The sequence below is a fragment of the Sphaerodactylus townsendi genome, linkage group LG02, assembly GCF_021028975.2.
Source record: "Sphaerodactylus townsendi isolate TG3544 linkage group LG02, MPM_Stown_v2.3, whole genome shotgun sequence".
In the NCBI taxonomy this organism is placed as follows: domain Eukaryota; kingdom Metazoa; phylum Chordata; class Lepidosauria; order Squamata; family Sphaerodactylidae; genus Sphaerodactylus; species Sphaerodactylus townsendi.
The window spans coordinates 124,415,051-124,436,523 of NC_059426.1; the positions used below are offsets into that span (position 1 = coordinate 124,415,051).

The window sequence follows — 21,473 nt, forward strand, 5'->3', positions numbered from 1 at the left end:
TTTTTTGGAGTTCCAACATTTCAACATTTGTGGAAAAATTTTAGGTAGTTTTATTGTTACTTTTAATACATGTTTATCATATCATTTTAATTTTTGGAATCTTTCAGAGCAAGCCAGAGTATAAATAAACAAATAAATAAAACTAGCTGTATCAGTTGAGCTCAGAAACAATCTGGAAGTCAGGGCAATGGAAGCAGCCCCACCTTCATGTGATTGGTTCAGAGTACCTCCCAGCAAGCATTCCTGCAGCCATGTGCATCAATCACATTTCTGGGCCATCTTCCAGGGTAGCTCCTCGTAGAACATGGCAGCATGATCCAGCCTGCTGGTTATCAATGCATGGATCAGTGTGGTTTGATCAGTTTACTACAGAAACGGATGCAGCAGTTGATCTGACATTAGTTAATAAAAGGCATTTCAGGGCATCTTCTCACCCCCGTTTGTCTAAAGATGATATGGCACCTAGATATAGCCCTCGGACTGTGAAACCAGTCTTTCATATAACCAAATTCTTTATAACTTTAAATTTTCTGAAGTGATTTGACCCTGTTTATTACCTCTTTTTTACATTTCATTTTTATCAATCTCTTCATTGCCTGATCAGTTTCCTCTTTTGGAATGATAGGTGACTGCATTGGTCTTTCTGGGCGATTTTCTACTTACACAGATGGTAAATCTTAACACTGTGGCCACTGTTCCCAGCTCCCTCCTCCTCCTGATATGAACCTGCACACTGGCTACTTTACTTTCAATGGTTCTTTCTTGCCATTTCATCTTTCAGGACTGCAGCATTGGTATCAGCTGGATTTTACGCTTTTGCACTTGTGACCCCAACTCTGTGGAATGGCCTGCTGGAGGTTAGGAACAGGTGTCTTTTTGCCAGCCTTCAACAAGTCCTAGAAAGTAGTTCCATTTAGAAAGGCTTTTGGAGAAGAATGTTTCTATTAAACAGTTTGGGCTGTTCCTGGAACGTGCTTTCTTAATGTTCTTTTGAGCTGCTAAACACATTGTCAACATTTAAAGTGATTTTAGCTGGTTTACTTTTGCATTGTTCATATACTTTTTGGCATATTGTACGAGACCTCTTTTGAGTCCCTTGGTGGGAAAAAAAGGTAAGATACACGTAGGTTTGCCAGTTCCCTGTTGTTTCCACCATCACTCTGCAAGGCAGTAGAAAATTTATAGACCATTAGGCAAAACGCAGATGTGATTTCAAGTCTCTCCAGGAATCACCAAAAACAATTTGATTTATTAGGCACATAGAAGAAGTCTGCTGAGCGAAAAACAGCATGGCTCCTACAAAAGAAAGTCCTGTCTCACCAATCTTTTTGATATACCGGTACCTAGATTTTCAGGAGGGTTTTGAAAAGGTACCTCACCAAAGACCCCGAGTAAATTTAACAATCATGGAATAAGATTAAAAATTGGCCAATTGACAGGAAGCAAAAAGTACAAATAAATGGACAATTCTCCCAACAGAGAGGAATAAGCAGTGGGGCTCCACTAGGATTGGAGGCAATAGTATTTATTGTCCATAAATCATCTGATATTAAGTTTTCAGATGTCACAAAATTCAGGATAGTGAAAATCAAGGATGTCCATGAAGAGCTCCAGGAGGATCTCCACAAATTAGATGAGAGCGCAACAACATGGCAGATGATGTTCAGTGTTGGTAAGTGTAAGGTGATGCACACTGAACCAAAAAAAAATCTCACCTTCAAGTATAAGCTGATGGGGTCTGAACTTGCTGAGACTGAGAGGGGGAAAGATCTTGGGGGTCACAGTAGCTAGCACAATAAAAGTATCAATAAAAGTATGGTGCAGCAATTAAAAGGTCAAACTTTGTGGGGGATTATTAGGAAATGGATTGAAAATGAAATAGGAAATATTATAATACCCCTGATAGATCTATTATGCAACCTTGTTTGGAATACTGTATGCAGTTCTTGTCACTGTATCTCAAACAGGAGATTGCAGAGCTGGAAAAAAGTACAGAAGAGGGGAACCAAGACCATCAGGAAGTTTGAGCACCTTCCATATGAGTGAAAGAGTGAAGAGTATGGGATTTTTCAGTTTAGAAAAGAAGTTGGGAATATGATAAAAGTTTATAAAATAATACACAAGGTGGAGAGAGTTGACAAAGATAACTTCTTCTCCTTCCAAAAAAACTAGAATTTGAGGGCATCAAATGAATCTGATGGGCAGCAGATTCAAGATAGACCAAAGGAAACATTTTTTACACAGCCAGTGTAAATGTGGCATTTGCTGCTAGAGGATGTGGTGACAACTTTATAAAGGAATTCGACAACTGCATAGACTAGGATAGGTCTGTCAACTTCTACTAGCCATGGTGACTAAAGGGGGCCTCCATGATCAGAGGCCGTGCCAGGAGCCAAGATCAGAAGAAGGCCTCAGCCTTTCCTACCTGCTGTTGGACCTTCAGAGGAGCTGGTTAGTCACTATGTGAGACTGGATTCTAGATAGATCACCCATGTAGCAGCACTCTTCTTTTTGTCTTAATTCTTCTTTATACAAGTTTATTACATTTAGCACTCATCCCAACAAAGCTTCACATCGAATGCGCTGTGATATTGAAAAGTAACTATAACAAAATTATGATTTTTTAAAATAGACAAATTTCACCACAGTAAACCTTTTAGTGGCCAACTTCAGAATTTCCTGGATCATCCCATTTTTCCTCCTCCTCCCCTTTTTTAAAAAAATATTTCAAATTAAACATTCATATTATTCAACTTCAGTTTAGTACTAGAGTTGAAAGGGATGGGTCATCTCTACACATGTGTGGCAGTTTTTGAAGGGAACAGTAGTCATCTTCCCACTCACACTGGCTGAGCTGGTCTTTTTGCACAGCTACCTTCACACAAGAGAGGCATGCCAAGTGCAAACATAAACTGTGGGGCAAACTAAATGAGTCACTAGAAGATCAGTGACTGCATCTCCTGTATACGTTTCTTTTTGAAATTCAAAGCAACCATGGGAGAGGTCTGGATCAAGGAGCGATGCTAAATGAGGGACTATTTTATTGTTAAGATAAAATGGGTAATAAAGAACCATGTGCACCACTCTGAGCCCCAGAGGGAAGGTGGGATAAACATGTATTATATAAACAGATTATTCCCAACATTAGCGTATATAAGCGTGCATTCTTGAAAGGAACAGTAATTAGAAAACAAATATTTGTGTACTAGAACCCAGTATTAGATTTAGAGAGAACCCAAGTGAGATATGCTCTGTTCTCACATTCATAACTGGCACTTCACGAGCACTCAATAGCCCACAACTATAAATAACTCTTGATGCTAGACTCCTGCAAATGTTGTCTGAAAAAGTTCTGTATCCTTTGCCAGGCATCCTCCTGTGCTTTCGCATGTTCCCTCTGCTTTCCTCCCCAGAGCATAACAAGTCCCAGTGGCTTGTGAAAAGACGCGCAACACAAAGGCAGATAGGGTGGTTCCAAGAGATGCCCTGCCCCAGGATAGCAGTAGAACTCGACATGACGTCCATTTTGCTGAAGGTGTTGAACAGTTTCCTGGCAGTAGCATTCACTTTTCCAATTCCTGTCATCCTGCCCTGATAGGAATAGAAATTTGGTTGAAGATTTCTCCACAGGGATGCGACTTTCCAAGGCAGCTGGGTCTCTCGGATCGCCCATGATTTCATAGAAATCAACAGCACCATCAGCAACCTTCATCTTCTCCAAGTTATAGGGAAAGGCAGGGATTGTAATCCCCTTCGCTCGCAGGGGGGTAAAACTATTGAAGCCAGTGCCAGAAATGCTGACAGCTGCTTTGATGCCTGGCCACAATGCCGCAAGAGCCAGGGCCATATTTGCTCCTTTAGAGATTCCCAGGATTCCAATTGCCGAAGCTGCAACCTGAAGCAAAAATGAAACAAAGATGATCATCTGTTGTGCTCTCTCCAAGTGAATTGTTTTGCCTTTCTACCCTGTATAAAATAACATAGTTATTTTAATAAATAACATATTGTTATTTTATCATACCAAAAAAACTCCACTGTTGTTCTTTAGAGAAGGGTAAGTAATAGACAATGCAATTTGAAGTAAGCCCCATAAATTAGACTTCAGTGGGATTCTGTGCTGACATGTTTATGACTGCCCTGTGAATGAAGCTTGTAAACTCTACTAGAATTCATAATCTCTGAGTGAAAGAATGAGAGAGAGGATCAGCAAGACTTCAACTCAGTTTTGTGGAATGAGTTCAGTAAAGTTTTAACACTTACGCTTCTGTGATTCAGTTAAAACTTACAAACTAAAACTTATTTTAAAAACTCATTGTGATGCATTTCATTGATATCTATTGAATCCTTCCCCCCATCATTCCTTTTTACCTCCTGATGAACACAATGTTATCCATTTTAGGATTGTGAGTTGTGAGGAAGCAAGAGGTTTATAGCCTTTTGGCATGCTTGCCCAGTACATACATTCATTTGCATTTCTGTTTTAGGGGGAAAAAATCAGTGTCTGTAATTTCAGTTTGCCTCTTACCTGCTGTTGCTTCTGCAAAAACTCTACCGCTTCACCAAAATAATCCAGATCAAGGAATTCTGGTAAAGCAGGAAGTTCCTCAAAACCCAAGTATGCAAGGGCCAGTGTAGCAAAACCTCTACTTGCCAGAAGGCTCGCTCTGTATTCCACAAGACCCCCTCCACTTCCATACAAGTCAATGAGTCCTGGGAACGGTCCAAGGCCTAGAAAGATAATGCACTAGAGAAAGAGGCTTATTTTTATTCAGTGGTGCCTGGACAGCACAAAATCAGACAGATACTCTTACCAAGGATGTTACTTCATTCTTAATCTAATTCAGTACAGTCAATAATCATCATGCTAGGCTCAAATAACAATGGCATAATTTGTACCACCTGTTTGCAGGATATTTTTCAGGGGAATAAACTTGTACACAGAAATTAGTTTGATTAAGAGTTCACTCCCTGAAGGTTCAATAAATGGTTTACAAACTGCCCTGCTTCATCAGAAGAGTTGGAAGATTCCAGCACAAGGCTACTGAGAATTCATATGCAGATCTGGTACTATTTAAATTAATACTTATGTATTCAATTTGGGAGTAGAAATGATTAGGGACTATAAATTATTCATTCAGTTTAGAAAGTTGCTGTTCTTGCACACAGGTTTATATTTACTTGCTCCCGTCCAAGAACGCACACCAAAGGGTCAAAATCCAAAAAATACTTTGTTTTCTTCTCTCTCAAAGTGGAAACAACAGCTGTTTACCAACAGTAGGGGAGAAACAGAATTCTTGCGGGTGAGCCACTATAGCTCGCCCGAGCACCGTGCAATAACTGTGTGCTTCCTTTCCCCGGTGTGAACTACAACTCACCTGGGGGCAGAAAGAGCGTGGCTTTGAGGCGGCCCTCTCGCACAGGGATCCTTCTCACTCCTTCGGCCAGGAACCACCTCTCGCTGACGCACCGGCCCAGTAGTTGGCCGGTGACTCGTCCGTGGCCCTCGTACACTTCGTAGGCGACCTGGAAAGGGGTGAGAACGTTCCTCTTGGCCAGCCGCTTAAAGGGGGTCTTGGTTTCCAGGGACCACAGCAGCCCCATAGGCTCCACCCCAGAATAGCTCCCACCCAGGGATGCGGCGCTCGTGAGGTCCAGCTCCCCGTTGCTGTCAGCTTTGTAGTAAGCAAAAGACTGGAAGAGTTCCCCGGTTTCATCCTCCAAGGATGCCCGGAGAGTGACAGCCTGCAGCGCCGAGAGACCCTCGACTTTAACTTGAACCGGGTCGTCGTAAAGGCACGTGGCAAAAGGCAAGACCACAACCCTAGGGACCATCTCGGCTTTCTGCAGAAGCACCCCAGTCTTCTTTTCAAAACGCACCAGCAAATCCCCCCCCCCCCTTGCAGCTTGATCCTCCTAACTAAAGTCCAAAGGATCCTAAAAGGGCTAAGCCTTCTGGGAAATGTAGTTCAGCAGGGGTTGATTTGAAAGCTTTTGAAAACAAACGGGACTACTATTGTAGCACTTTGCAGGATCACACGCTGTTATTCCAGCCATCATCCAGGGCCTTTTCGGTCCTGACTCCCACCTGGTGGAATATGCTCCCCTCTGAAAGTAGGGCCCTGCGGCATCTGAGTAATTTCCAAAGCCTGTAAAACGGAGCTACTCCGCCAGGCTTTCCCTAGGGGAAAGCCGGAAGAACATCTTTTTGGTCTCCCGGGGTAGGGGATATGCGGGTTTTAATAAGTCGCCATCAAAGCTGAGTATTTCAGAATTATTTATCTGATTTATCTGTTTTAATTGTGTGATATTTTATTGTTCATTAAAAAAGTTATAGCCGCCCTGAGGCCGGGGGGGGGGGGGGGGGAGAAATTTAATAAATAAAGACTTATTTTGTGGACTACAGCTCATTTCCTCAAATGCTTGGTCTACAACAGTTTATGCTGGAATTAAAATATGTTAGTCTGTAGGGGCCCATGTTATGCCTGTTTATAGTGTAGAATAGAATTTTATTTGTACCCCCCCCCCTCCTCGGTTTCCTGGGCCTAGGGCAGTTTACATCATTATATAATAAATATAATCCAAATTAAAATCTCATTTAACATTAATTAAAATCAGTTGCCAGGCCTGGCAAAGGTTAACAAAAGCTGACCTGGCAGTGTGCAAAATAATGCGTTTTCAAACCACTTTCACAACTGTTTGCAAGTGGATTTTGCCATTCCGCACAGCTTCAAAGAGCACTGAAAGCAGTTTGAAAGTGCATTATTCTGCATGTGCGGAATGAGCTGAGTGACCTGGATTTCCAAAGAAACGGAGGAAGCTGATTCCAGCTGAATTCCCCAACCCACCCTCTCCCTGCAACTCAGCCACAGGATTCCATTTCAGACTTTAACCATTTCACCACAGCCTCCAAACACGTGACCATATTTTCTGGGGCAGTATACAGCCAGCCAGTCATTAACAGATAAAGCTGGGTGTCTTCTGCATATTGATGGCAACCCAGTCTGAAACCCCTGACTAGCTGCTTGAGGGAGTACATATAAAGGCTAAAAAGCATTGGCGAGAGGAGCATCCCTTGTAGGACGCCAAGTGTCACCCTCTATCCCCAGTCTTGGATAAATGAGGTCAGCCATTAAAGGATGGTTCCATGTAATCCAATGTAGGCAAGGCAGCAGGTCAACAACTCATAGTCAACCATGTCAAATGCTGCTGAAAGGTTGAGCAATGACCCTACTACTGCTTTGTAAACTCTAAACTGCTTTGTAAACCCTAAAACTCTGCATGATAGCATGGTTTTTGTGACATGCAATACTATTCAACAAAGAACCTATCTTCTGCAAATGACAGGATTACAGTTCTGCTTTACTGGCCCAACCCAATGTATTCTGATACATGGAATGCATAAGTGCAAAACCAGTGTAAGGTAGTGATTAGAGTGCTAGACTAGGAACTGGGAGACCTAAATCTGCCATGAAACCCTGCTGGGTCACCTTAGCCCTGCCACATCCTGTCAACCTACAATACCTCACAGCGCTGAAGAGAAGAGAACAGTATAAGCCACTTTGGGGTTCCACTGGGGATAAAGGTGGTGAATAAATGAAGTAAAATTTTCAGGATAGCATTTTTGCACAGGGATTAAAATAGCTCAGGACGCCTTTGTAACTGAATAGGATGGTATTGTTGCAATGTTTATGCTTGCATCACTTTGCCTTTACTGCATTGCCTTCTAGTTTGCATTATGCCCTCTCTGCATTATGGTGTGTTCTGAAGAAGAGTTTTGATTTATACCCTACCTTTCTCTCATGTAAGGCATCTCAAAGAAGCTTATAAACTCTTCCCTGCCTCTCAACACAACAGAAAACTCGTGTGGTAGGTGGGGCCGAGAGAGTTCTGAAAGAACTGTGATTAGCCCAAGGTTACCCAGCATGCTTCATGCGGAGAAGCAGGGAAACAAATCCAGTTCACCAGATCAGAGTCTGCCATTCATGTGGAGGAGTGGGGAATCTGGTTCTTCAGATTAGAGTCCACCTGCCCTTAATCATTACACAACACTGGCTGTCATGAATTAGTCAGTTTTTGTTTGCAATTATTTTGATATTTTGTAATCCACCTTGAGTTGCAGTGAAAATTGTTAGACAGTTATGCAGTGGGAAAGATATGATCTATGACACCTCTGATTGAAAGGTGCTGATACTAACATGATAGGTTTTATAAATAGTTAACAAATAAAAGTTCTCTCATATAAAACTTTTATAACTGAGACCATCACTGCTAGAACATACAATAAAGGAACTGCAACTCTGAGCCCAAAACTGATATTCTCTGCTGGCAACTGTCTATGCATTCGTGATCAAACATCCCATCCCATATAACGAAGAGAGGCAATTTTGATTGCACTTACTATATTTTTCTTTCGTTAAGAGTATTGCAGTTCAAAGACACTGAGAATCATAATAACTTACACAGTAATTAGTAGCAGAATTTATTAGTAGTATTTTTAAAAACTACTGCTTAAGGAAGCACACAATAAAAAAGCAGATAAATAAAGCTATACCCTAGGGGAAAGGCAGTTGATATCCCGATTGATTCTGGTGTTCACCATAAATCCCTGTTCCAAATGATCTTTCTTCTATGCAGCCAACTCTTTAGAAATACAATCTCTACTTCCCCTTCTTTAGAGATGTGGTCAGGGCTTGCTCCTTTATACACTTTAGCTGCTCATTGCCTGTATTCTGACTTGTGCATGGGAGTCAGCAGAACTGAAATGAATAAAGGTCAGTCTAAACTAAATCTCCAATACCTGAGGGAAAAAAACAGATTTCTTTTGGCAGGCACCTCTGAAGGTGGGAAAACAATCCAGAAAAGATCCTATTCTCATTCAACAAAGCAACAGAAACCAACAGAAGCCTTCCTTGAAAATGACAATGAAATGTGAGGCTAAAACGGTGTTCCTAAAAACACTGAGGGTTGATAATCAGCATCTTGATTTTGAATTGTACATGGAAGATATTAGAAAGCCAGTGCAGATTCAGGACTGAAGCTTCATGGTAATCAATCTCAGAAGTTATTACAGTGGCCATGTCCTTATCCTCTAGGAAAAGATACAACTACTAGTGATGATAAAACACACCTGGTACTAACACCTGGGACTCCAGAAGCTACTCATGCCCAGAACAGGTACCCTCATCAATGTGAATAAAAAATAACACCAAGCCGCAGCCAACTTATAGCAATCCAGAAGGCAAAGCACTAACACAGGTGGTTTGTCATTGCCTTCCTTTTCATAGAGACTCTGAAATCCCTTGGTGGGATCCCAACCAAGTACTAACCAGGACTGACCCTGCTTAGGTTCTGAGAACTGGTGACATCAGGCCTCCCTGGGCCATCTAGGTCAGAACAACCCCATCAATACTCCTTATTAAATAGGAAACCAACTATTGTAGCCTTTGACATGTCTTGATTCAGCTTTAGTTTGTTAAACTTGCCCATTATTACTCCTGATACTGACTCAGGGATGAGACCAGTACTTTTGGATCTGGAAATAATGAAACATATTGCTAGCTGTTATCAGTACAGTAATATATGTTGGTGACAAATCAATCCAAAGTTCCTCCCCCTTTAAATTCATACAAAAACCAATGGTACTGAGGACAAGTTACAACCCACAGAGTACATCTTGGCAAGGCAAGCAGTCATCACTTCTAATAATGGCTGGCTTTAGATGTGATAATAAAAGCAGGAAAACTAGACAGGGTAGGGGGTTTAATGTATTGGGAGGGGGGCACTCCCCAGACATGTAGCGGGTATTGGCTTTGTAAATTAACTAGAGGGAAAAAAACTGGCAGAAATGTCCTGATGACTGAGCAGGGCCAAGAGGCAAAGAATACTAAGAAGAGTAGAGAATCAGTTAAATAAAAGGGAAGATTAGCCTGCTCTAGCCCTTGAGAGATTATAGAATCCCAAAAGATTGAATTCTAAGGATGGGGAAGTTCCAACTTGGGGTTTTTTTTCTCTCGTGAATCCTTACAGGCCCTCAACTTGTTCTTTTGAATAACTTCATAATTAATATCAATAGGACAGCAAAACAGGGCCTCCCAAGTATGTAAAAAAGTGGGTTTTTTTTTTAAAAAAGAATCTTGCTCCTTGCAAAAAAAAATGCTTGGTGTTATGAGGACTGAGTACGCTCACTGATAGCCAGGAGATATGGAATGTTGAGGACAGTTGAACATCAGCTGAAGAAGGGAAATAAAAGGTTTTAAAAAAATAATTACCCTTCTAAATGTTCATAATCACGTCCACCCCTCACCAAAGAGCTATAGTTTCCTGATGTGATAGATTTGGGTTGGACCACTAATTTCCCAAATATTTCCCCACTTCCCCTGCAATTCCTTGCAGGCCTCCAATTTCTATTTCATAATACCAAGACTCCTGGAAAGACAGGTCAGATTACTGCAGAACCTCTGGAGAACAGTGCTTTGCATTCCCAACAAATCTTGTAACCAATCCAGGTACAGTAGATGATCAATAACACCAAACAGCAAAGAGAGACACATTAACAATCCCACACATGACTTTCAGTCTCCAGACACAGCCTTTCCACCAGGACAACTAGACTAGAAACATGCTCCAGGATGAATGCAATGTTGTTCATCCCAATGTAATGTTGTTCATATGAGGGATCTCATAACTGATAGAGTAATGGAACACAACAGGTTACTGCTGGTCTCACAGTTCACTCAAGATAAACAACTACAAAAGCACAATATAGCCTGGATCCACTTGATAATGAACTCTGTTAATCATAGTTGTGCATTGTTGGATAGACCACTGATATATTATTAACATCCAGCTCATCTGAATAGCATATTTTATCATTCCAGCCAGAGCTCCTTCTACAGAGTGTAGAAGGTTAGCTGTTCCAAGGTGTCACACGTGGACTACTTCAGTGCTACAACTTTTGAGAGAGAATCCAGAAGCTGATAGTAAGAGTACTTCAGGTCATAGTCCATATCATACCAATAATTCACTAGGAGAAGTAAAAAAACAAGACACAGTTAGTCTGTGGGGCAACTCCTTTCAAGTAATATTCATTTCTCACATTTTTCAATTGTCGGTTTAATTTTGTGAACAAATGGCAGCAACAGCTTCAATGCTGACTGCCATTATGTTTGATATGATAAGCCCCAGTGCTTGTATGAAAGGGGACTCTGGCCTTATTCATAAGCTGTGCTAACCGTATAGCCACCATGAAAGCAGAGCCATATGGAGAACTTTGAGCGAAAGAATTTTCTACATAGGAAGCCACTCAGGCAAACAGTTCCATGGAACAACATCTACCAAATTTAATTTCCACGGTGCTACCACACTGATGGTATATTAACTGGTTCTCATAAAAGATTCAAAAGGCATTCAGTAGGTAGAGGGTAACAGTAGGGTGTGAAACATGACCTAGGTCGATTCCGCACTTGCTTTTTCAACCTAAGTTCGAGCTGCGTTCGACCTAAGTGCTCCGCACAACCACTGGGATCGACGTGGTTTTGTACCAGCTTCACCCCGTGTAACGGTCAAATTTCCGACTCCAGTTGGGAACTACTACTTTTTCAGGGAACCATGCTCGAACTCAGCTCGATTCCAGTAAAGTGCGGAATCTCTGGTACCAGGAGTCCCCCATTCAGCCAATCACAGCTGAGTGTTTCGGCCATGGTTACAGCTGGCCAATCAAAAAACGCCACCTTCGTCCTTCCATTCCTGTGGCAGTTTTTTTAATAACGTGTGTGGGGATAGACGGAACATGGCTGTAGAACAGTAGCCAATTGGAACAGAGCGGCGAAGAGGCACAGGATGATCACGCCCTCCGAGCTGGGATCAAGCTGGTTGCAGTGGGGAACAACAATGGCTTCGACCTAGGTCAGTACCCTTCTCAGGGAACTGGGTCTAACCTATTTTACTCATGTGTGGAATCGCCCCTAGATTCAAATTCCTGATCATCACAGCCTGGTAGCCTTGGGCAAATTATTATTTCATACTCAATGAGCCAAAAGAGGAATACTGATGACTTAACATTGTGGTTCAAAGTTCCTTGAAAATTTACCCGTGATGATAAAATTATGAATGGCAGATAAGTTTCTCTTTACTTTTTCCTCATTCCATTCATCTCCCTTCAGTGCACAGCCACAGTGGAATGCTGGCCACATTAAAACAATTTTACGATGTTCTGTAAAGACCTGGGGCCACATGCAAATAAACTATTCATTCATTAAAGCAATTTGCACAGAATATGCTAGGCATAACTGGTGCACCCCATAAATTTAGGATGATCCCTTACAGTACATCTGTGTAATATGCAGAGATTCAACTGCAGGCAGTTGAAGGATTCCTTGGGATACAAATTAATGTGAAAAGAATTTGATAAAGACAGAAAGTTATAAAAGCTTCTAGCCTAACTAAACAAGATTATGCAATAAAAACTTAAAAACATTTTGCACATTAAAATATTGCATTACTGTATAAGTAACTGCTTGTCATGTTCCTTCTTATTGTGTTTTTTTGCCAAGCGCTTAAGAAGGATAATACTGAATCACACAGCAAACTGGAATGCAAAGTTCAGTAGATTTACTTGGTAGATCAAACAGCTGATGGTTTAGCTGATAACTAGTGAAGACCAATTTAGTTCTTGACGCTGAGCTTGGAAAGCAACTTTTAAAGGGTCACTTTGTTCAAGGTAAGGGTCCTATTTAAGTATGTCAGCTTACATTTCCTTTAATTTTCTAATAAAGACACAAGGTAGCACTGATGGTTCTTGCTGTATCTAATCTGTGCATTTTGTATGGCAATAGCTTTTACATTTTAAAAGGAGACTGTGAAAATGAAACATGTCTCAATGGATAAATATGACCTGTGGAACTAGACTGGTCTGGCTGTGACAGCAAACAACTTTGGGAATGAAACATACACCATTATTCTCACCTGCTATGCAGCCATGTGACTGCTGAACATGATGGAACCAGAGAGAAGGGAGATACAACATCTCTCCAGCCTTTACAGTACATTTCAAAGGCTTTGCCTGAACATAGTCTGGGTATCGTTCTAGGTCTGGATTTAAAGGATCCAATGGAATCCAGGGCACCTGTGAGGATGGAAGGTTACATGACACAAACGTCTTTCAACAAGTAAGATATGCTTAACTCCCCAAGCTAGAAATTATGATTTTCTTCTTTTCTTACAAGTAATTGAGAAACACCTGCCAATGGATACTTCTCCAACTATCGTGCAAGAAAACATTCAATTTTACTATTACTGTCTAGAACAGTGGTTCTCAACCTTCCTAATGCCGCGACCCTTTAATACAGTTCCTCATGTTGTGGTGATCCCCAACCCTAACATGTATCCATTTTACAGATGGAGAACACTGATGCAGAGAGTCTTAGGTGACCCCTGTGAAAGGGTTATTCAACCCCCAAAGGGGTCCCGACCCCCAGGTTGAGAACCACTGCTCTAGAACACTCCCTTATGCTAAAGATCTTTCCTGCTTCCTACAGTTACAGAAATAATCAGACAAGATAGATTAACATGTGGACTGCACATGTTTAAACCACTATTTTTCTTCACGTGTGAGAGAATATTTTTGACTCTGCTATACAATGACATGTACATTCCACATGCATCAACCACACCCCACCTCTAATAACAACCACTGAAAACTAGCTTCACCAGTCTTTTGGTGATGAACTCCCATTAGCAGAGCAATTGAACATGAATGCCAGCATATGACAGGACTGGAAATTGCAGTTCAGGCTGGTTGTGCTCATGTGTGAACCTGCTACTCTTTCAAACATTAATGTTTAGGTTACCTACAGGTATTTCAACTTATAGTACAAGCCATAATCCATTTTATTTGGAAAAAAATTTCCTTAACAGCTGCTTTAGTAGGATGCTTTTAACACAAATCTGCTTTGTACCTTCTCCGCAGAGTCCTCATCTACAATTTCAAATGACCCATCTTCTGATATGTGGAAAGTTGCTGGTGGGTACAGCTCTGGAACAAAAAGTATGAGAACTGTTACAAGGTGTGGACAGAAAGAGGAGTACTTTAATCTTTTATAATGAAGAAGCTACAATTGTCTTAGTATGGAATTTACTTCAGCCAGAACAGTTTGGGTCAGCATTAGCTCCATGTAAGAGCCTTCATTATAAAGGTCTTTGTGACTAACCTTCGGGAAAGCAGATCATCAAGCCAAAAGTACACTGTTCTGGAATTTACTATACTGCCTGTGCACCCCAAACTCTGCCTTATTGTGCTGTTGGTGTTATCAACTGAACTGAGGAGCAGGATGCAATGCAGTATAGAAGAAGCAGGCAGAATGTAAACCTGACACTACACCTTAGCAAGATCCACAACTCACTTCCACATGACACAAGCCCCAGCTGCCAATGTCATTTGTGGTACCTGCGCTGCACGGTGCCCATGGAGGAAACATGATTCTATTAATGAAGTATCGAGGAATTTTGTAGAAATGTGTCTATTATGCTAACCACTCCTGTCAGCCTGTTTCAAAATCCCACCCTCTACTTCTCAAAACACGTACCATACGGGATGAAGGGGCGGTCACTTGGTGGATGCAGTAGAAAATGTTTCTCTCCCGAAATCACACAGTACACATTTTCATAATGGTCTTTATGCACTATGATTGGGGAAAAATTGAGGACCTACTTAAGCATCATGAAGTATATTAAAGAGAAATGTTTCAAAAGGTGATTCCCTTTCCATCCTTGCCCCCAAAGAAACAAGTTGCAGCTGAAAGCACATTCATTGTAGCGTACATACAAGATGTCACTGCAGCTGACTCTCCTAGCCAGAAATTCACAGCATCAGGCTTCTTTCCTGCATGAAAAAAAAAAACAGCAATGATTCTGACAGAGGCAACCAGAGCTGTGCTCTACTGAAGGATCTCCAGGTGAACACCTCCCTGCCCACTCAGGGTATTTCATCCTTTATTTCAGTTATCTCCATAGAGCCACCGAACAACTAGTCAAGGACAGGATGCCCTCGCTTAGGCAGGCGTGCTCCTGCAGTAGGGTCAACTGCTAGGCCGCTCTCAGAGGGGGGATTGCTGATACAGAAAATCTCCTCCATTCTTCTGCCAACAAATTTCAGAGCCATGTTAACCCATCTACTAGGATACTCTGTTTATCATTTTAATGGAAAGCACCATAACAGAGCCATTAATTCCTCATGCTATAAACCCTATTAACCACAGCAAGATTTTGGAGTAATTCAAAACCACCAGCAGCGTCCATCTTTTGGGGAGCACAACCACGGGGGGGCGGGGGAGACATGAATCCAGACAATTAAATAGGCAGCGCAAAACATTAATGGAGCCAGGATTTCTCTTTTTTACCAAGGGCCTTGGTCATACAGGGTATGTCAGGCTCCACGTCACCCATGAGTTCAGGAAATTCCTCAGTCAGGTTTGAGCACTGTTTCTGCACATAGAACACTCCTGGGGAAGTGACTTTCTTCTCCACAATGTCCAAGAAAGCACTGAAAGGCATGCGTCGTTCCTCTGGCAAGACAAACCGGTCTTGGTAAACAGCATCAGCATAACCATTTGGAGTCACTGCCACGCTCACCAACTTGGAGCTCATTACCTCCCTGCACCAAAATATACCAAAAGTTCAAAGCGGTGCAATAAACACTTCAGACAAAAAAGTCACATGAAACACATCTGCCTGCCTTCGAAACACAATTGTCAAATTGACTTTTTAACTGTTTGATCATTAAATGATCATTAAATGATCATTCTTAAGAGTGCGTATAGAGCAGAGGTCCCCAACAGGTAACATGGTGTACTGGTTAAGAGCAGGTAGATTCTAATCCGGAGAATTAGGTTTGATTACCCACTGCTACCCACTTTTTCAAATGAGTGGTAGACTCTTATCTGGTGAACAGGATTTGTTGCCCCACTTCTACATAGGAAGCCTGCTGGGTGACCTTGGGCTACATCAGGGGAGGAGCAAGAGGGAACTGCGCCCGGGGCATGCACGCGTCCTGCATCCCTGCTGCGGTGCCGCCTGCCCTCGCCATGCCCCGGAACGCCCCCGCACCAGGGCACACCCGGGGCATCATGCCTCCCTCCTCCTGCGGGTGCTATGCCACTGGGCTAACTCACAAGGTGTCTGTTGTAAGGAGAAAAAAGCAAAGGAGTTTGTAAGTCCCTTTGAGTCTCTTTACAGGAATTGGGGGGTGGGGGTATAAATCCAAACGCTTATTCTAATTATTCTAATAAATCCAAACTCTTATACTGCTGCAGAGTAGTTTCTGCTTCCACTAGAAGATCCAAGAAAAGACTGCAAAAATATTTGATTTACAGCATTTTTCTCTACCCAAGCTTTTATTTAATGGGAAATCAATTCAATAAGCCTTTATTGGCATATACACGATAGTTCCAGTTAAAATATAGTTCCAGTCAATGGGAAATCTCCCTGTGCTGTTCAACTGACAGCTTTAATACTGGTGCTCTTCTGGTTTCAGGACAGGACAGAACAAAACTTGGTAACATACTGGGGGTGGCATGGGGGTTATTAGCTCAATACATTTTGTTTTATTACTCAGAAGAAGCTCTCATAAAAATGTTTTTGTGACTCTTGCTCTAAAATTTATATCTGGAGCTATATTCCCACCTCAAGTAAGTTAAGGTCCACTTCGTCAGAGCCGGCCAGTGGTCGAATGCATTCCGAATTATACATGGCTTGTTCGGGCACACCCACTCCTGATAAAATTCCAGGGGAGGTGGAAGGCCATCAAGGTATGGCACGGATTCTGCCAAACACAATTCTGGTCAGACAAAAGAAAATCACTTCTGTGAACAATCTGGAAATAAGTTCAAGAAGCAACAAAGCTCTGTAACAATATAGCAATGTTACACCCATTTAAACCAGCTGGCTTAGAAGAGGGTAACTTTGCTTAAGGTTACTCTCTTCACACCATAGGTCTCAGTCTCCCAAGGAGCTGTGGACAACTACTATGACATGGATAGCTAGTAGATCCTGTACTCTTGCTCAGCTTACAGCCTGAATATTCATTACTGTGATCATATGCTGACCACTGCAAGCAAGCTCCAAATGACAACTTATCCCCACTGCAGCCATGTTATTCTGCCGCAAAGTGCAAATAACTTCCATATCAAGACCGTCACTGGCTGGGAGATAATTAACACTAGTGTGGAAACTCTCCAGAAGAGTCTCCAGCTACAACGGAGATCCTGTGGAGTCCTTTCCAAGGGTCTCTGCATAGCCGTAACACAGAACATCTGAATTCCCCTTCTGTCTCTTTCATTCATCTAGGACAGTGGTGGCGAACCTATGGCACGGGTGCCAGAGGTGGCACTCAGAGCCCTCTCTGTGGGCACGCGCAAACAGAGTGCCCCCCCCTACACATCTAGGCTGGCCTGGGCCGCTGGGCTCGATTATTAACATTAAACCTAAGACCTAATTTTGGGGAAGCAGTGTAGGTAACCCTGTGAAGCGCTGTTAAACCCCACTGAATTTCATGCGAAGAACCAAAGTGTGATCCTTTACCTGGGCGTAAGCTCGGTTGCTGGCAATGGGGCGTGCTTCTGAGTAAAGCCTCCTAGGGTCGTGATTCACGCGTTGGAAGAGTTGCACGGCTGCTCCAAAGCAAAGCCACCAACTACCACCAAGCTTACTCCCGAGTAACGCACGCCTCGGAGCCAACCGTTTTTTCTAAACTAAAACCTCAGCATTCAGGTTAAATTGCTGTGTTGGCACTTTGCGATAAATAAGAGGGTTTGGGGTTGCAATTTGGGCACTTGGTCTCGAAAAGGTTCGCTATCACTGACCTAGGACTAATACTGCACACACAAGATCTGGATTATTCAACCTGAAATAGCTATCAGTTGCCACTTCCGTACTCTCAACTGCTGCCATTGTGAAGCAGATGTAAAGTGGCCTATATCCATTTATGTGCTAAAAGAGGGGAGGCACAGTCTCTAGGTTGACAATTAAGTTATAAAAGAAGAGCTAATTCATATTAAGCAACCACAAGCACATTTTCTCTCCTCTGAGATAGAGCTCGGCAAAAGTATTCTCTCCATTGACTGCTTGTGGTTCTGATCTGTTACACCCAGAAGTGGGATCCAACCAGTTCTCACCTCTTCTCTAGAAGTGGTTACTAATTTTTTCTGAGTGTAGAGAAGGGGTTACTAAAGCAACCTCCCTGCCCAATAGGGACTGGAGGTGCGTGTGTGTGGCGGCACCACTGTTTGAATCCCACCACCATCAGAACCTGTTATTAAAATTTTTGGATCCCACCACTGGTTACACCCAGAATAATTTGGTCTTTTGTTTTGGGGTCACACAAATAAAATAGGAAGGCTTCATATGGCAATTTAATTCTCCTGGTTTAGCCAATTTTTGAACTATCCGGCAAGAATATCTTCAGACCCACAGACAATCAGACATTCAATTTGAAAAATCTGGTTGCAGGTTTTCCAAGAACCTTCTACGGACAGCTCTTTGGAAATGCAAGGGGTGAAGGAGATTGTGAAATGTTTCAAAAGCTTCAAAATATTTACCAGCATCCTGTCCAGCAATAATGTGTAAAGTGGCATCTAGGATTCATTTAAGACCCTGGCACAGATACTCATATGATAGTCATATAATTGTGAAATGTTTCAAAAACTTCGAAATATGTACCAGCATCTGGTCTAGCAACAGAGTGTAACGCGGCATCTAGGATTCATTTATGATTCTAGGCACAGAGAGTCATATGGCACATGTGATCAAATACTATCCCCCAAACCATTAAGCGGAAAGGCTGATTCCATACAAATGCCTACCGAAACGAGTGCCAACCAAGTGCATACGCTGTTCCCGACGCCTTTTAAATAACAATTAAAACAATATTATAGCGCTGGTTTGTCAAGCACAGTGGTGGGAAGGGAGGACTATGCCGAGCGCTCACCCCTCGTCTCGGCCGCGAACCTGGCCAGGCATTTCCTCACGGCCCGCAGCGCCTCCCCTTCCGCGCCTCCGGCTGCCGCCATGGAGCAGCGAACAGGCGCCGGGGCTGCGCGTCGGACAGGGGAGGGACGATCTCGTCCTGTCGCTTCCTTTGCTGAGCCTTTCTGGTGCAACCATTCCCTCCCCCCAAAAACCCCCAACCCCCTGCATTCTCACCCTCAGAAGGGGGGGGGGGGGGCTTGGTAGAAGACAGTGTTCTGTGCATATATATATATTTGGTCGTTTCTTTAATTTCCATTGAAATCGAAAACTAGCGCATCAGAGGGAAAGGCTTGGTCCTTGCCCCGCTTGTAAGCGACAAACGGCAACTTTCCCGCTCGCGGTGTAAAGTAGGCCAGCCCGTCATGCGGTTGCGGTCTGGACTGAATTCTGGCCCGGGTTTATGGAAAAGGAATCAAGACTCGGGTGGCACTTTTGTAAGTGACAGTTCGCTTCCTCATATGCGTGGAGGGAAATCAAACTGGTAATTCAGGTATCGGGAAATCAGACAGCAAATGGTGTCTTGCTCAGTTTTCCCTCTTCCGGTTTGCTGCACGGGTTCGGCCCAATTTAACCCTGAAGCTTTTCCTGAATCGTCTTCTAATTTTGTAACAACGCGATACTTGCGTTTAGGCAAGTGGTTGCTCGCCTTGACTTCTGTTCTGTAAACCTAGTCCGATTGCCTTGATTACTAAACGTCTTATCCTGTATGATTGCTTTGTTATTGTTTTTAATTTTGTAATCTGCATAGCGTATCGGCAAGAATGGTGGACTATGGGGTTGTATCCGCCCCCCCCCCCAACTGGGGGAAACAGCTTCACTTTCAATGTCATTTAAACTGGGAACCCCAGATTCTCCCTTTAAGGTGGATTTAAAAGGAGAATCTGGGCTCCCTAGTTTAAACAAGTGATGCTGGAATCCACCCCCGAACAGCATCATTTTCAATGGTGTTTAAACTAGGGAGCCCAGTTTCTGGGGTTCCCAGTTTAAGCAACATTGAAAGTGATGCTATTTGGGGGTTGATTCTCCCTCACTCTGAAACAGCATCACTTTCAATGTTTAAACTGGGGACCTCAGATCAGTAGTAAACTTAATGTCTACCTGAGGAAATGAACCCTGGTCTTCACCTACTACACGGATTTATATGTAGAAGCTGAATAAACCAATCTTGCAAAACACGTACACAAAAATAACTAGTATGTAAAAATGTGCACAACTGCATAGGCCATCCTCATACCTATAGTTTGTTGTTTACTTCAGGACATCTTTCTGCCATTAAGGAGCCTCTTTCAGTCCACAGATCTTTCCTGCCTAGTTTTCTGGTGAGATTTACTTGGCACCATCTGATGTAAATAATTTAGTAGCATGTATTGACTTTACAGTAGATCCTTGCCATTCATGAATGCACAGCTCAGTTTCACTTATTCACAGTCCGTAGCCCATTCTCATGTGGTGGCACAGCACTATTTCACATATCCTTAATTATGTGATGGAGACCAGGGAGGTGAGAAGAAAAAACTGTGACGAATACTAGTTAGTACTTTATTGGTATTATTGTACTGTCTTCTGCCTGTTTTTATTCCCATGACACTATCACCATAATTATTACGTTTTGCAGGAAATGTGTCTGTTTTGCTAGTGGGAGGCAGCAAATCACTTGTCTCCCAATAGCCACAGATTTCATCATGCATGGTGATCCTGAACACTGACCCCTGCAAATTGTGACTGTCTCCTATATAGTTTCTTTTGACTTGAAATGATGGAATTGGCAGACTGGCTGGTAATACTGCAAGATTATATTCATTTCCCAGAAGAAAGAGATGTAGGATTTCCAAAACATCTTAATGTGGGTGCATGAGAGCAGGGACACCAGGGCCCATTCAGCGCAACACAAATAAAATGTATTCAGGACATTTTAAAAAGCATTTTGGGGTGGAATTCGACACAGTTCCCCCCCCCCCCAAAAAAAAAAAATGTTTGGAAGACATTTTATTTTTCCTCCAAGCATTTTATTTTTGAAAACACTAAAAAATAGATACTTTTTTCCTGATGTCGCTTTGAAAATGTTTCCTACTTGCTGTTTGGAGAGCAGGAAACATCCCCACACCCTAGGAACTCTTACTTTCATTTTCGCCATAGCTCATGTCCGCCATTTCTTGCTGGTGCAGGATTCTCTCTGCCTCCTGCATTTACAGAAAGTTCCCATGGAGGTTTCCTCTGCTTGCAGCTCATCTGCCTACAATTTCTGTCTTAAAAGTACATGAATAAAATTGTCACTGCTGATTCAACTCAAGTGTTTTTCCTTTTGTTTTTGTTTTTGTTGGTGTCTTTGAGGCTATGAAGACTCAAAATGTGAGCATATTGCCAGTTTTCATACTGTGTCTTCGTGGCTTCGAAGACACATCCCTCAAAACAAAACAAAAAAAGGAAAAACAACACATGCGCTGCATCAGCAG

At 42.5% G+C, this 21,473-nt stretch overlaps 2 protein-coding genes and 1 long non-coding RNA gene across 5 annotated transcripts; 1 reads left to right on the plus strand and 2 right to left on the minus strand.

Annotated features, from left to right (window-relative positions):
* Positions 1-2,508: 2,508 nt before the first annotated feature.
* Positions 2,509-6,457, minus strand: LOC125426061 (acyl-coenzyme A thioesterase 3-like). Its single transcript, XM_048484166.1, has 3 exons — positions 5,376-6,457; positions 4,526-4,728; positions 2,509-3,895 (listed from the first exon to the last, which is right to left on the minus strand). The coding sequence occupies exons 1-3, from the start codon at positions 5,830-5,832 to the stop codon at positions 3,302-3,304; spliced, it is 1,254 nt and encodes a 417-aa protein (XP_048340123.1). The 5' UTR covers positions 5,833-6,457; the 3' UTR covers positions 2,509-3,301.
* On the plus strand, positions 4,947-14,747 carry LOC125426063. The gene is made up of 2 exons (XR_007243492.1): positions 4,947-5,064; positions 13,967-14,747. It is a non-coding gene; the product is annotated as an uncharacterized LOC125426063 (long non-coding RNA).
* On the minus strand, positions 8,467-19,215 carry JMJD7 (jumonji domain containing 7). 3 transcript variants are annotated; one of them, XM_048484167.1, is made up of 9 exons: positions 18,980-19,194; positions 18,855-18,895; positions 16,678-16,831; positions 15,396-15,649; positions 14,822-14,878; positions 14,583-14,678; positions 13,956-14,032; positions 12,964-13,123; positions 8,467-11,023 (listed from the first exon to the last, which is right to left on the minus strand). In XM_048484167.1, the coding sequence occupies exons 1-9, from the start codon at positions 19,186-19,188 to the stop codon at positions 10,935-10,937; spliced, it is 1,137 nt and encodes a 378-aa protein (XP_048340124.1). In that variant the 5' UTR covers positions 19,189-19,194; the 3' UTR covers positions 8,467-10,934. The 3 variants fall into 3 exon arrangements, with proteins under 3 accessions (XP_048340124.1, XP_048340126.1, XP_048340125.1); XM_048484169.1 differs by lacking the exon at positions 18,855-18,895 and having other exon boundaries at positions 18,980-19,179; XM_048484168.1 differs by lacking the exons at positions 14,583-14,678; positions 14,822-14,878 and having other exon boundaries at positions 18,980-19,215.
* Positions 19,216-21,473: the final 2,258 nt, after the last annotated feature.

What these genes read in the sequence shown, in the direction of transcription:
- LOC125426061 (XM_048484166.1), bottom strand. Translation starts at nt 5,832, where the DNA reads ATGGTCCCTAGGGTTGTGGTCTTGCCTTTTGCCACGTGCCTTTACGAC. An exon ending in CACGCTCTTTCTGCCCCCAG is followed by an intron (nt 4,729 to 5,375) that starts GTGAGTTGTAGT and finishes TTATCTTTCTAG; the next exon opens with GCCTTGGACCGTTCCCAGGA. An exon ending in TTTTGCAGAAGCAACAGCAG is followed by an intron (nt 3,896 to 4,525) that starts GTAAGAGGCAAA and finishes TTTTTGCTTCAG; the next exon opens with GTTGCAGCTTCGGCAATTGG.
- JMJD7 (XM_048484167.1), bottom strand. Translation starts at nt 19,188, where the DNA reads ATGCAGGGGGTTGGGGGTTTTTGGGGGGAGGGAATGGTTGCACCAGAA. An exon ending in TGGACCTTAACTTACTTGAG is followed by an intron (nt 15,650 to 16,677) that starts GTGGGAATATAG and finishes ATTTTGGTGCAG; the next exon opens with GGAGGTAATGAGCTCCAAGT. An exon ending in GTCAGCTGCAGTGACATCTT is followed by an intron (nt 14,679 to 14,821) that starts GTATGTACGCTA and finishes CCCCAATCATAG; the next exon opens with TGCATAAAGACCATTATGAA.